General features: G+C 47.1%; 1 protein-coding gene across 7 annotated transcripts in view; it reads right to left on the minus strand.

The window, feature by feature from the left end:
* Positions 1-15,997, minus strand: part of TRIM9 (tripartite motif containing 9) — a 129,924-nt gene that overhangs the window by 8,875 nt on the left and 105,052 nt on the right. For 4 of the 7 annotated variants that reach the window (XM_030562857.1, XM_030562856.1, XM_030562855.1 and 1 more), the window contains exons 7-10: positions 10,562-10,700; positions 3,961-4,149; positions 995-1,036; positions 162-185 (exon numbers count right to left, since the gene is read on the minus strand). In XM_030562857.1, coding sequence (XP_030418717.1) covers positions 162-185; positions 995-1,036; positions 3,961-4,149; positions 10,562-10,700 — 394 coding nt within the window. The remainder of the gene's footprint in view (positions 1-161; positions 186-994; positions 1,037-3,960; positions 4,150-10,561; positions 10,701-15,997) is intronic. The other 3 variants (XM_030562861.1, XM_030562860.1, XM_030562859.1) reach the window with 1 other exon arrangement.

Raw genomic sequence — 15,997 nt, forward strand, 5'->3', positions numbered from 1 at the left:
GGGTGTTATGGTCTAGTGCATGGGTCGGCAACCTTTCAGAAGTGCTGTGCCGAGTCTTCATTTATTCACTCTCATTTAAGGTTTCGCATGCCGGTAATACATTTTAACGTTTTTAGAAGGTCTCTTACTGGTTTTATAACTCAATATAAAGGGTTCCATACCTGCCACCAGTTTTTTAATGTCAACTGTTGTCATTCCAAATGAAAGGCATGCAGGAAAGAAACAGGAAGTAAAATTGGCATTTATTATAATAAAGAATTCAGAAGTATTTTTTTTGCTCACATACTTTTCCATGTACTGTATGAATCTTTTTTTTTCTCCCAATGTCCTGAAATTTGTGTATACATGGACTCATCATGGGCCTGCCTTGGAAATGAAGTGTGCGTTAAACTACACATTGCATGAATCATTTGGTGAATTTAGCTGAGTTGGGTCATCTTAAAAGGGTATGCTTTTTCCAAAAAGAATTAAGGGGCCTGATTTTGCAAGCTGCAGAGCGTTTGCTACTCCAACAGAAATCACCAGGAAATGCAGGTTTTCAGCACCTGTAAAAATCAGACCCAAATTCCTGATTCAGCCAGGCCAATGTCTAACGTTGAGGGCATGAATAGTCCAATTAGCTTCAATGGGAACTAATCATGTACTTAAAGTCTGATGCATGCTTAAGTACCTCAGCCAGGTGAGGTCCAAATGTATTTTATTTTAAGGATAAGAGTTTGATGGGGAGTCCATTTCCACAGCCCAGCTTCAGGTTTCTCTTTAAAACCAACAAGCGGAGGAACTTAAAACTCCTTTAACACCAAACCGAAATGACCATTCCTCATTCAAATCACTGGGATGGAATTTGAGAAACCGGGAGTAAAGTAGGAAACAGTCTTTGATTATAGTGAGCTGTTTATTTACTTCGTCAAAAAAAAGGCTTAACATAAAAATAAAATATAAAAAAATGACCACCACAAAGTAAGAACCACTTAATTGTAATAAATATACTTGCCTAATTGAGAGTAAGGCGCTGACTGTGTCTCAAAATTGCATCCTATAAAGAGATACTATATTTCACACATCAAAGCTAAGACGTAACAACCAGTCTCACAAACAATACTTGCAAACACTTACAAAATTATCCATTTGATCCAATCACTTGAGGCCTGATTCATAAAAACCCAAAGACCACGTTCAAGATTTTCAGAAGTGACTAGTGATTTTGGGTACCCAACTTAGAGACGCCTTGAAGGGGTCTGATTTCCAGAAAGAGCTGAACACTTGCCCTCTGACAATCAGGGCCCTTTAAAGTGTCTCAGGGTGGAACCTAAAAACCCAAAGTATCCAAAATCAGTCGACACTTTTGAAGATCCTGGCCTGTATTTTCATTAGAGTTCAATGGATTGTACTGGCCTCTGAAAAAGAGCCTCTAGCAGCAAAAAGTAAATGTTTTCCCCATTCGGTAAATCTCCTTACATGCTGCATGTTCAAAAATACTGTCCGTGACTTCCTCTGGGGAAAGAAATCAGAACAAGATGGGTAGACAGTATCTGATTCAGAGAAAACTTTCTCCAGTAAGATGCAGAATAGCTAGTTTTTCTTAAAAAATCATTTGAAATCCCCCCCCGCCCCCCAAAAAGGGGTAAGTGAATTAAGATTGACCGAGTCCTTGATCACTTTTCATGTTAACATAGGTGGCTTTTCTGTAGCTACCTAACTCTAGTTTAGCTATTGCCGTATTTTAAGAGTAATTATGCTACAGTGCCTCTGAAAGAGAGCTAAGTGGTATTATAGGACATTACATTGAGCATTTACTGATGGCATTTGGTACTCATGAAAACTAGAGGCTGACCACTGAGCAGAGCCAGAGTGAGTGTGTGCAGGTGCTATGCAACCTCCTTCCATGGTTCCCGTGACCTACTCTGGAGCTCCCAGGCACAGCCAGGAGACTGCTGTAACTACTGGCTGCGGACAGCTCCAGAGAGCTGACACAGGGGATTGCACAGTGTAGGAATTCACCACCCACGTCCCCCTTTTCCCTAATGGCCGGGAAGGACATGGTGTAAAACCCTCCATATTGGCTGCGTGCGAACGGAGGATTACCCTTGCATGGGGGTAATCTGACTAGAGTCATTTACACCAACTCTATAGCCAGGTTCTGCCAGCATCACAGGGCAAAGTGGTTGCACTGCACCAGAGAATCGGGCCCAAAGGTATCTAATTTGATAAAGGAGCTACTGCAGCTTCATACAAACTGTTCTTCCCTTATTACTCCGTAGCGATTTATCAAAAAAAGGGGCTATCTTTGCACTGGAGGGAAAGAAGAATCAGCATGGGAGTGATGCGATCCCATTTGGTCGGACTATTTTAGGGCTGGACTGGGTCTGTGACTGGTTTCAATCTATTTGCATGCAAAAAATGGAGGTGTTTTTTCTGTGCCAATGTTCTCCTCCAGCACATTCACACCGGTCCCTCCAGGCAGGGTACAGCTTGTATATTTCTCATTGAACCTCACGCTGCACTTATCTGCGGCTGGGTAAAACGATGCAATGGCTGCTGAGGCAGTTTTAATGAATCGTGCCCTGTGCCCCCTTTCGAAAGGGTTTTTTCCCCCAAGGTTTCTGGGCTCTACTGTAATACAAATTAACCATCAGCAGGACAAAGAAGAAGAAAGTGGTTAGATGGGTTTGTAAAATTCCAACCCCCGTCCCCCACACCCACCCACTTCCCAGACCTCAGCCTGTGATCCCAAAGATACACACTGCACATACAGGTGTTGATCAAAGCTGTTACAATAGATCTCGGTACACTGGACACAAAGTCAAAACGTCCAAGAACAAAACATAGTTCAAGCCAGCAGCGCACAGCAGTACAATGAACAACACGAAAGCACAAAGAACAAAAGGGTTGCTGACAGGCGGTAGGGGCCCCTGTACGTTCTGGCAACTGTCATGCTGCAGCATTCCTCATTCCGAGTTGTGAGATGGAAGCAAAATAAAAGGGACCCCACTCTCCCCTTGCTTAGCCAGTAAGTTGGGGGTTATGCCACTGGAATGACACTGGTTTAAACCTGGTACAATGGGAGAATGAGGCCCTGGGAGCTTCAGAAATAAGAAATGTGCAAAAATTGGTCTCCGTGATTACGAAATAGCACCAAAGAGATCGTCTACGCCTGCCGCTCCTTTGCTAGTCGCTGTTCACCGCAAGGTAAAGGAGACTCTGGCTGCACTTTGCTCAGTGACTCAGCCTACACCCTTGTCACAAACCACTAAGGCAAGGAATATGGAGGCAGGCAGGGTACCTGGGGGGCTGTCCTGCATGCTACTCAGAATTTTATTCATGTTCTTTCCTCTCCGCTGCAGAAAAAGAGGCTTTAAATATCAGAGGGCCTGATTTTGACAGGTGCTGAGCACCCACCACTCAAAGTTAAGTCAGTGGGAGCAGCAGATACTCAGCATCTTTAAAAATCAGACTCTACAGTCCTCACGAGAAGAGTTGTGGCCCAGTCAACGCCCTGCTGGCTTCTGTGTTTTTTAACATCTCTTTTTAAAAAGGTCTGTTGGGTGGAGGGTTAATCGAACAGCCTTCGAAAGAGTTGCAATGAACAAATCTTACGGCAGCAGCTGACTTTCCTGGAACCTTCCCGTATCTCCCCAGCATTCCCTCAGAGGCGTGTGCCAGTGCTGTTCCCGTAATTCCAGCACGGCTTCTCCCTTGCTGTCGTATAAGGAATTGTGCGCTGACCCGGGGCTTGCTAATCAATGCCGTTAAATGACAGCGACAATGGTATTGTTACATACACCACAAAGCTACATCATCCAAACTCCCTTCACTTCAGGAGCAGGCCACTGACAAACAGATCAACTTATCCCCTTGGCATATGAATGTCATGGGAAAAAAACAAAACAAAACAAACAAATACTTCGGAGATGCCCAATAGCACAGATCAAGAGGAAATGCCAGACGTGCTCGGCTCACCGGCTGAATTCAGAGACTGCAAAGAAGAATGCAAGCTCAGCGGGTGGGACGAGGATCTTAGCTCAAAGTAGGATCTCCCCGAGAAGCTGGGTTGTAGATTAAGTGTGGAGGAGAAAGGACTCATTCTACGGAGCTGAAATCTCTCCAAAGGCACTGGAAAAGGGAGGGTCTGTTCTTCTGACTCTGTGTCTAAACGTAAGATCAATGCAAACCCCACATCAGAAATCTGTGGGCTGACTTCAAACCATTACCGGCGCTGAGCCCCCGGTGCAGAACGCAGACACTTTAACATGCATAGGCTGTGCTGCAGCATGTGTGCTGAGCAGGAGGACACAGGAAGTTCTGGAGCACAGATACCACTCAGTAATACCGTAGCATTGATGCTGTAAGCAGTAAACATATTTGGGTCTTCAAAAACATCCCTGTGGAGCTGAAAACAAATCTGATCAGCTTTTCTTAGGCTAAATCCTATTTTTAGCAAATTCTGGAAGGCATCACAATAATGTATCCCACCGAGGGAGATGCAGTCTTACCATACCCAAGTCCCAGCAGAAGTATTTTACATGCTATCATATACTCTCTTGTCCATTATACTCACCAGAGTAAACGGCAGGCTATGGAGGTTTTGTGTGGGGCTGGTAACCTGTCAATATAGTTTTGCGAGGCTGATCTAAACTGTGTTACTAAAAGGACCCTCAAAAACCCACCTCACCCAAAGGTGGTACAGATAGTGTGTTTAACATCAGAAGGGCCATACTGGGTCAGACCAATGGTCCATCTACCCCAGTATCCGGTCTTCTGACAGGGGCCAATGCCAGGTGTTTCAGAGGGAATGAATGGAACAGGCAATCATCGAGTGACCCATCCCCTGTTGTCCACTCCCAGCTTCCTATTTTGGCTAATGGCCATTGTTGGATCTACCCTCCATCAACTTATCTAGTTCTTTTCTGAACCCTACTATGGATTTGGTTTTTCCTAACATCCCCAGGCAATGAGTTCCACAGGTTAAGAGTTTCAGGATAATTCTTTGCATGTATCAAAACACACCTGAGCCTCCCAATAGGAGTTTCGTTAGGAGTTAACCCTGTGATCTGAGGGCCTGATCGAACGGTCACTGGAGCTGCTGGGAGTCCTCCCATTCACTTCAATGGACAGCGGACCTGTCTCAGAGTGACTGTCCGCTACTACGCTGTATAGGTGAGATTTCATTGTCCCACCACGGCAATGCAGGTCTTTTGTGACCACCCTACTCCCAAAGTGCACTGTCATTATCCTGAGGCCTGCCCCAACAGCCTTTCCGCCCATCATAGGCAGGCAGCTGTGAGCAGAAGCTCTTGATGAAGCTGTGAGCATCCATTGTCTGGTGATTCTGAAGGCTTGCGACACCCATGGGAAACCTAAGCTCCAACCCTTCTGCTAGTTTGCTAATCTTCCAGAGGACTTCATGACAACCTGTTCCACCAGAATGGGCTCCAGCATTCAGAGCCAGCATACAGCAGCCTGTCCTAGCACAAAGCCTTACATGGTAACTGGTTCTTACGATGGGCCCTGGATACAGCTCCTGCTTAGTCTAAATTCTTTGGAATCCAAAAGCGCTTGGTCGAATGAGAATAACAAGCTGATAGAAAAGGCAAAGGGAAGCTGGGCGATAGCGGGAGGGAAGGAGGAGATGAGATCTGAGCATAAGGGTCTGCAGCATGTACACCTGCGTTAAAGGGTACTTCAACTTTTGTGTCTGCCAACCCTACGATAGGGTAACAGATGTGAAGCTTTGGAGAAGGCTGCTGTGCTGTCGGAGACATTCCCTATCAGCACCCGTAACGACTCCTCTGGCACTCAGTGTCTGGATTAAACCCTGTTCTCACATTGAGTCATGCTGTCACACTTCTCTTAAGCCAGATCTCAGATCTCCACCCCCAGCAATACTGTTTCCTGCTGGGGAAGGCAGGTTGCCAGTCGTTCCTGTTGTGTTCTAATCCTCACCATATGCCCTGCTCAGTGAATCTGAGTTATCTCTTGCCCTGTCTGTCCTTTGCCCTCATGAAAAACAGCTGTTCATGTGAGGGTCTGCTTTGGTCCTAATCCAATCTGAAGGTTTTACAGAGCAGTGCAGTAGAACCAGGCCGTTCTGTAAGACCTCTCTTGGAAGCCGGTTTCACTGGAGCTCTAAAACAGCTGTGAAATCACCTACTCTCGGCACCACAAAGTTAAGAAAAGACAGACCAAAAAATAAATCAGGGGGCTGAACCTGCTCCAAGGCTCTCATCAGCAACCAATGATAGAATTAAGTCAGGCTAGTCCGCATTTACAGTACCAATGCCCTGTAAACCTGCTAAGGGAGGGTCACATAAATTGTCACCCAAGAACAGACAGGAGTCACGTCTGCTTGGATACCTCTCTCTAGGGCTACCCATACAATAACCTGCCACCAAGTTGGGGAGATGAAATGATGTCAAACGCTCATGCAGCCACAGATGTGTTCAGTTCCTTGCTAACAACAGTAAATAAGGGAGGAGGGATAGCTTAGTGGTTTGAGCATTGGCCTGCTAAATCCACAGTTGTGAGTTCAATCCTTGATGGGGGCCACTTAGGGGTCTGGGGCAAAAATCAGTACTTGGTCCTGCTAGTGAAGGCAGGGGGCTGGACTCAATGACCTATCAAGGGCCTGTCTAGGAGATTGGTGTATTAAAAAAAAAACACAACAGCAGACAAGCTGCTGCCATTTGTAGGTTGGATGGTTAAATACAGGGCATGTGGCTCTTCATCTCTGGGAAACAAAAAGGCTACTTGGAGAATGTTTTTGCTCATCTTGTGGGACTGTCTGCTTAAAATGGCTCTGTGCAGTTAACATCCTCATCGCTAGGAGTCCATCCGGCCCCGCTGCAGGCATCTAGCATGACCCTTAAAAGAGCAAATTGTGATCTCTTAAAATGGACAGCAAAATTGCCCTTTAAGACAACCGAGAGTATGTTTATCAGCACTGTCTGTCTGTCAGATTTATGAGGTCCCTACTACCTTGGGAATCTACTGGCTGGGAACGGTCCCATTGGCTTCGAGGAGCATTCTCATGCCTGGGCTGAAGTACCGAGCTGGATCTATGTCTACAGATGCCATGATGCTTGAGCTCATTACCCTTGCCCTATTCGTAGACACTGAGGAACCTGCCTTGAAACTCAACATTTTTATTTTACAAAACACTCCCTGCCAAACTCTTGCAGCATGGACCATCCTACTCTTCATGCAGGGTGAACGTGCCCGAAGAGATACTAGCACATTGCTACTTCCTCTGCGCCGCGGCGAGGTTTCCCCAGATCGTCCCCTCTGAGCCTCCTGCCCCACTTGCTCCTCGCTCTGTCTCCCTACTTAAGAGAGAAAATGTATTTTACTGCTCCTGTGGTTGTACTGCAGGCAGTGGTGGGGGCACAGCACACGAAGCCCCATGGTTCCCTAGGGTCTATTTCAAAGTGCACTGAAGTCAACAGAAAGACTCTCCTTGACTTCGGTGGATTTTGGATCAGGCTCCATATGCCAGAGCTGGAAATCAGTAATTAAACAAATGAACCAGACCTCGAAATGCCTTCAGCTAAGCAGTTAGTAACGAGTTACGAACAAGAGATTAACAATGGTAACAACAGCACGGCCATGTTCCGAATGATCTTCTTCTCTTTGCTCCTTCCTCTTCTTTTCTTCTCACTTCCCTTCCTACTAAAATGCCCCACTGTATTTTACGGAGCAGAGTGGAAGGATAAAGCACTCTGCTAAACGCAGCTCATGCAAATCTGCACTCAGAAGCCCAATTCTGCGGCACAGGCCAGAAATAATACCCCAAGCCAGTTGTCAGTGCAGCAGGGGTCTGTTTAATGACTCACTCAGATACTCTTAAGCCAAATACAGGCACAAATTATTTCTCTGTTTTGGGCCCAAAGAGCGTTGAATGCCTCCGGGAGGAGAAAATGCTTTGGGACACATTTAGCTCTTTTTCTTTTTCACTGGAATAACAAAAAAGGAGCCATTCAGTAAAAAGCCTTTGGTGAACAAAAGATCGGTTTCTGAAAGCCTGTCTCCTGGCAAATGCAGGAAAGAGAGCTCCAAGCACAATGCCATTGCGCTGGGACCATCAACAGAATCCTTCTGACGGGCTCCTTTGTTATGTGGGGCCTGCGCCAGGTGGACAGGCGAGGACTTTGGATACAACAATGCAAATATCCACCCAGAGGAAACCTGCGTGGTGACCCTGTGCCAAATATTCTCTTTTTCAGGGCTTTGGGGGACTTTTTTTGAAGGACTCTGGTCCCCTGGAAGGGCTGAACATTTTAAAGTGGCTTGGCCAGAGGAGGCTGCCGATCATTGTGGGGAAACTGAAGCGGACGTGCCGTCACATCAGGTGTAGCCAACGACACACCCCACTCCCATGGCCTCTGGCATAGGGGGTGTGATGTGGGGAGACGGAGGCGGAAGTTGTACGGCTATAAAAACACCATGAGATCACAATCTGGCTCAGTGCCTTCAGCTCATGAGGTATCTCCCAGAATACTGGCCCCGCTGGGCCATTCGGGTAGGGAAGGGTACAGCTCCATTTCAGGATACAGGCAATTAGACCCTCACACCCTGCTGTGGTTAACAGGAATCGAGGACTTTCTAGTACAAGTGCTGAAGAAATGCTCCTTGCGCCAGATCTGTGGTTTGGCCGAGCTCTACTCATGTAGGAGCCAAGGGGTGTGGATTTATACAATCCTCAGGGAAGTCAAGGGCCAATCTGACCCCTTATGTAAAAATTAAAGCAGCCTCAGTGCTGCTCTCACTTACACTGACGGGCACCCTAGTGTCTGTGATGCTGCTGGGGGGTGCAAGACATTATGGTACTCTGACCACACCCCTGCCTGTCCCTGTGCTGGTGGCGGTTGGGACTGGTTGGTGTTGCATTGCCATAGCAGCTCTAAGGCAGCTGGGAGTCCCTCCATGCTTGAAAATCTCTGCTTAGCCCCACTCTCCAGCTCTCCCTTTGGCAGCAGAAGCGGTGCTGAAGAGCTTTGGCGAGGGCCCTAAATGTTCCGACTCCTTTGGAGATGGTTTGTCGTTCTGTACATCCTGTGAGCTCCTGGAGGATTACAGCTCTTTTCATGGGCCCCACATTGGTCCGCGCCAACACATACAGAACTCACGTGGATGCCATGTAAGTGTCGGAGGCCAAAATATGGCCCCTGATTTGTAATGAAAAGGCTTGCTTCTCCGGTAGCTCAGAGGAGGAAGAGCAGCTCTTGCTCCAGCTTCTCTCTGCTCTATCTTCCGAGACGTGTCACTACACTTCATCCGTCTGTATTGCCGCCATACTCAACAAAGGGAAGCATCATGGCTTCCTTCTGAACAATAGGCGTCATCTCCTGACGCATGACAAGTCAGAGACATAAAAATGGCTACATCCGAAGCAGCCCCTACGCGTCTGTGCTGAGGTTTCTGATCACAACACCTTTTTCCTCGGCAACACTCAAAAGCCACAGTTCCTGCGTACGGACAAGCTGTGTTTAAACTGCCTTATGTACCATCAACAGAACAACTAGTTACGTTCTGGTTCCAGTATCTCTAGTGCTGATGATAACTGCATGAAGCAGAAGGCGCACGGCTTGGTTTTCTAGAGCCAGGCTAAGCTTGTGGTGCTGGTGGTTAGAGACACCTGGATTTGGCTTGAAAAATGGAGCGATGTGGGTCTGGAAATGATGGAAAGGGAATACCAGTAGGTGTGGAGAACTACAAAAAAAGGGTCGCTTTCCCCCTAATAACTATATTTTAGAGGACTGCCGATGTGCTGGCACTGAGCTGACAGCCTTTATCATGAGATTATTACCTGCTGTTTCTAACTCCCAAGTCATTCTTCTAAACTAGCCGTCTGACTCCCGACCTGAATGTCAAAATCAAGCCTACCTTCCAAGATGGATAAATTGCCTGGTGTGTATTTAAAGGCAGGAAGACAAAGGTTTCCCTCTGGTTGAACAGCAGCATTTAATATTCTAACTGAGGCACCTGAAGGAGGTGGATGTAATCAGCTTTGTACATGGAATTGGTGCGGCTTTGCTGTTATATAAAAAGAACCCCAGATGGTCCCCCAGTCTTTCTCATCCTTACAGTACACCACAGCGTGCGTAACTAAACACCATACATTACAATCATAGCGCAATCACGCACGGTGCTTGGTTTCTCTGGAATTTTTTTTTTAATTTAAAGGGAATTAAAGACATTCGAGCTTCATTTTGGAATAATACAACTCCATCCAAGGTGCGAACCTGTCGTCATTCAAATCCTAAACGCTTTTCTCTGAGCGAGTGCCTGTCATCACATCACCAGCTCTCCTCCCAAGAGAGCGCTGTAATTCACTAAAATATTCAGCGAAGGGAAGGCCTAGAGGACAATTGCTGACATTGCTCTGGCCTGCTGACTTATAACCTTTACTCTTCCCATCACAGTCACTTTTTTGCAATGTTTGGCTTTTTAAATCTGGAGCCGTGGAGTTACTCCTTGCATCACAATGCTAAGTGATGTGGATTTTTCAGACCCTATGTGTGGGCAGCACTGGCTCTGGTGTATCATTTCACAATGAACGTCTTACCCTCGGACGTCTGTAGGACCAGGGTCTTGCTGTACTGGCTGACTCCTGTTTTGTTGAAGGCTTTGACGCGAGCACTGTACGTGCTGTTGAAGTGCAGACCGTCCACAGTGCACATCGTCTCTTTCCCAACGTACACTTCCTAGTTAGCAAACAAAGAGCTGCATTAGGGTCTGAAGCACAGTGCAGATTTCCTTTGCTGTACAGCGTTTCCACAGCTTGCTCAAACACAGACATGCAAGTAATGCGCCTTTTGGTCTCTCTACACTGTCTGCCCCAGGGCAGGAGATGGATGAGATTCACCAGTGCTGGATAGCACTAAATCATACGCTTGAGTAAAGATAAAATGATCCTATGACTTGACACTGGAGCTCTGACAAACCTACCAGGTAAAACCAGTTGCTATAGAGTAAGGCCATTTCTGTTCATGTTGGACCAAATCCTGAAATCCTTCCTCAAGCAAAACTCCCAGAGAAGTCCAGGTGAGTTTTGCCTGAGTGAAGAAAGAAGTCCTGTAATCAGAAACTTGCACCTAGACTCTACTTCCTTGTAAGCCCAAGTGGCAGGACCAACGCTTTACTGAATATATTTAAGAATGGCCATACTTGGCCAGAACAAAGGTCCATCTAGCCCATTATCCTGTCTTCCAACCGTGGCCAATGTCAGGTGCCCCAGAGGGAATGAACAGAACAGGTATCCATCAAGTGATCCATCTCGTATCGCCCATACCCAGCTTCTGGCAAACAGAAGCTACTGAAAGACAGGATTATTCCACAGATCCATGGCCAATTCACCAACGTGTTATTTTGATGTCAATTGTACAGAGTTACGATGGCCTAATGCTGGAGCAACCAGCAATTAATCAGGCCCACAGACTACTAAATCCTCGAACACCTCAGTCACAGTATTTGCTTTTAATTAGAGGGGATGTGATTTAAGCTCCTGGTTGCTTTCATCTGTGTTGCTGGGGAAGGGTTTTCTCTTGGTTTTCTTGGGAAATATCCTTCACTCTCTCCTTTCTTCCCAGAAACCCTTTGTGTCTCTCTGCTGGGAGTATAGACTGGAGTGGTGTGCATTTGTTTAAACAGTCTCTGCTTAAATATAGACATCTTGTTTTCAGGATACTGCACATTTCTCCAGGCCTGAGCCATGAGACTCCTTTGGGAAAAGTTCCATGGACAAAAAACACAGAATTCTGCTCTGTATCTTTTCCTTCGAGCTTGACTAGATGAACTAAATTAGGCACCATTGCTGCTAGATATGTAAATAGCAGCTCTTCTCTGGTAACATGTTACCTGTCAGCACTCAGTCATTAGCAGTGCAATTTGAGCTGTGAACTCAACTTACTGAACAAATGCAATAAAAAGTGAAATACACCTGGCACTGGGTTACAGAAACTGCTTCCCAGCTGTGTTCTCATGTAAGAGTTCTTACAGAAACACGGGGTTTATCACTGCCTCACTTAACACACTGGGTTCCCACTTTATCATCTTATCCCTGTGCAATAGGACACTCATTTGATTTGATGATTATAAAACAAATTGCCACTGGACAGCTTAATCACTTTGAGTGCCCTGGCATATGGGTCAGCCCCAAACATAAACACTTCAGCTCACTTTTACATCAGTTTGTTCTTGGTCTTTTTTAATGATTTCATACAATCTGGCAGTTTGGATTTAATGCACCATCTAACGTAATGATTGGTACATTAGAGAAAAGCCACACCCTGAACTTTCAGGGGAGAGGGCCAAATCCCTGGATTCAAACCCTTCCCTTCTGGCCCGGGTCCAACTCAGAACAACTCCGGAGGTGCACAGCTTTTGGTTTCCATTTGGATAAGGCCAATCTCATCCATTACACTGGAGCCAAAATCTCTAAACTCACCATTCCCATCTCCCTTCCCCTGGGCCCCTCCAAAATAACACCACCTAGTGATACTCTCCCACATCACAGAGATGTTCATGAGAGTTAAATCATTAGTGAGTGCCAGGTGCTTTGAAACCCCGAGAGAAAAGTAGAATATTATTCGCTGCAGCACATGAACAGGTAAGATCAGTTTTTGGCAGACTCTGACAAGCTCCACGGACAGAGAGCTTGGCTATACATTGATCTGCACTTCTGAGTACATGGCAATGGCTGAGATGCTGGCGTGAGGCGAATTAGCAGCTGCATCTCCAAGCACAAGTGGATAATGCAGCAGATCTTGTTGGGCATGTCAGGAGCAAAGCTTTAGGGACTCAGGCAAACCCATTATTCTTTATTGTTGCAATTGCGGTTGAAAACCCAGACTTGCTCTGAGCAGGAGTAATAATCGCTTGAGACAGTCCAGATTGCCAAGCCATTTGTCAAACAAACTATGTGATAAGATTTAAATTTTGTATAGTAAATGGCTTCTGAAGACATGATCCCAGGTTTGGAATCCACTTAGTGATTTGATTGGCCTTGAGGCTTTTCTTCTGGATAATCTCCACTGTTATCTGAAAGATCCTACGACTTAATAACCAGCTGTGTCAGAGGGGAGGCAAAGCTGACTCTAAACCATCTTTCTGCCTCTCACTACCCTGGGTCAAAGCCACCCTCGGCCCAAGTTAGAGCAGCCTCAGGAGTGCTCTAACCTCTGTCAGCTGGAGCAGTCTTTCATGATGACACCAAGCTGGGAGGGGTTGCAGGCACTTTAGAGGACAAGTTTAAAATTCAAGATGACCTTGACAAAACGGAGAACTGGTCTGAATTCGACAAGATGGAATTCAATAGAGACAAGTGCAAAGTACCTCACTCAGGAAGGAAAAATCAAATGCACAACTACAAAATGGGGAACAACTGTCTAGGGGGTAGTACTGCTGGGGAGGATCTGGGGGTGATAGTGGATCACAAGTTGAATATGAGTCAGCGTGTGATGCAGTTGCAAAACGACTAGTATCATTCTGAGGTGTATTAACAGGAGTGATGTATGTAAGACACAGCGGGAACTGTCTCACTCTCCACTGGAGAGCCCCAGCCGCAGTACTGTGTCCAATCCTGGACACCGCCACAGAGGAAGGATGTGGACAAATAGGAGAGAGTCTAGAGAAGAGCAACAAAAATGATAAAGCTTTAGAAAACCTGACCTGTGAGGAAAGGTTAAAAAAACGGGGCCTGTTTAGTCCTGAGAAAAGAAGACTGAGGGGGAACCTGATAACAGACTTCCAATATGCTGACTGTCAAAAAGAGGATGGTGATCAATTGTTCTCCACGTCCACTGAAGGCAGGGGCAGCTCTAGACATTTTGCCGCCCCAAGCAGGGAGGCACACCTGCGGGAGGTCCACCGGAGCCACCTGCCGCCCTCCTGGCGACCGGCAGAGCACCCCCCGCAGCGTGCCGCCCCAAGCACACGCTTGGCGTGTTGGGGTCTGGAGCTGCCCTGACTGAAGGCAGGACAAGATGTCATGGGCTTAATCCGCAGCAAGGGAGAGCTAAGTTAGATATTAGAAAAAACTTTCTAACTGTCAGGGCTGTTAAGTTCTGGAACAGGCTTCCAACAGAGATCATGGAGTCCCCATCACTGAAAACTTTAAAGAACAGATTGGACAAACCCCTGTCAGGGATGGTCTAGGTCTACTTGGTCCTTCCACTGTGCAGGGGGCTGGACTGGATGTCTTCTGGAGGACCCTTCTAGCCCTACGTTTCTATGATCCATTCTGCCAGCCCCAGATCACCAGACTACCTCTTGCTGTGGCTGTGCCCTCTTCTAGCCTGGACACCTATCTACGTGGAGGGAGAAATGTGTGGGTGGCCAGAGCCGGGTACACCGGCTTTATGCTACTCGGGATTCTGCTACAACAGGGGACTCGTGCGCTGCCCCTTTTGAGTAGCTTTATGTTACCTGTTCTGCAACTGAGCAGTGCAAAGGGGACTCAGCCGGGGCGAGGATCTGGCCATGGTCATACACAGTAACATCAGGGGCTCCACCCTGCATAGCTATATCTGGCGCATAACAACGTAAGCACAAAGTAAAGGGGGATGAGCAGGACAGGTCGCTCAGGGAAACCAGATCTTCCAGTAATGAATGCTACAGCACAGCTCCCAATTACACCTGCCTGGTGACAGGATAAAGGCCTAAGTGGGGGTCGTGTAGCTAAGCACCCCCTTAGCACAACTGGGATCATGGCTAGTGATCATCCAGTCTTCATCCTTCCTCGCCTTGTGCAATGGTGAGCAAGGGCACAACCATGTGAGGGATGTACTATCGCCCGTGCCTGGTGGGTATCATTGCAGGTGACTTCACCCATGCTGGAGCACTGCAGTTCCTTGCAAGGACCTGCCGGCTCCATCCCTATTGGATGAGATGAGCTGGTTTTAAAGCACTAGGTCGCTATGTGGCCGTGTTCTGCGTCTGGGACCCGGCATGGCATACGGATCCTGGGATCACGGGCGCATTATGCAGGTGACCCTCTCAGCACTAGGAGAAAGGAGGTAGAGAGCTGGGGGCGGCTCGACATGCAGAGACTGTCTGATTCTGGAGTGGTAGGGATTGGGAGGCAGCCATGCCCAGTCCTGCTTGACTGGAAGGAACAGGCAAGTTTGACAGTGAGGCAGCTAAAGTGAAAAACTTGGTGGTCTTGAGGCTTTGGCAGTCCTCTAGATAGGACACTGAATGGCTGAGTTTAATTGTCCTCCAGTCACATTGTGAATACATTTACTCCCGAGGGCATTCTGTACCAAAAAATTACAAATTTTGCACCAAAAAATTGAAAATTCCATGCCAAAAATCGAAAATTCTGTGCCAAAAATTTTAAAAATTCTGCACACAATATTTTAAAATTCTGCAAGTTTTATTGGTCAATAAATAAATGCAGAGGCTCCAGCATGGCAATGGGGAGCACAGGCCACTGGCTGCATTGAGGTGGGAGATCACTCTGAAGCCCCCACCTCCCCCAGGACATGGACTCAGTGGTGAGGTTGCACCTGACCCTGACACAGCAGGGCCTGGGCCGGCCCCAGAAATACCCTGGGGTCCTGCCCCTCTGCACTAGGTGCACCAGGTGTGGGGCAGGCAGGCCCAACTAGGCAGGATCCAAGTGTGGAGGGGATTAGTGTGGGGTGATCCCGGTGTGGGGTGAGAGGATTCTATGTGGGACAAACTGGTTGCAGGCAGCTCATGGGAGGTGGTGTCTAGGTGTGTGGGGGATCTGGGTGCACACAGGCTCGAGAGGGCGGAGGTTGTAGGCGCCGGGGCAATGGGACTCTGTAGGGGCTTTCTCTCTTTAAACTCAATACATCCCCTCTGTCAACTACTCGGCTTCTGCTCTGGATCTCTCCTGGCTGCGTCATGTGCAGTGGGAGTTCAGGAAACACGGTGGGTTGCCCAGAATGGTGATGAATATGCTAGAGAATAATTATGAGCATGTCCGATCAGAGAAAAATCACATTTTAATTGTATAATTACAGCAATTTAAAAG

The sequence above is a fragment of the Gopherus evgoodei genome, chromosome 4 (assembly GCF_007399415.2).
Source record: "Gopherus evgoodei ecotype Sinaloan lineage chromosome 4, rGopEvg1_v1.p, whole genome shotgun sequence".
NCBI lineage: Eukaryota > Metazoa > Chordata > Testudines > Testudinidae > Gopherus > Gopherus evgoodei.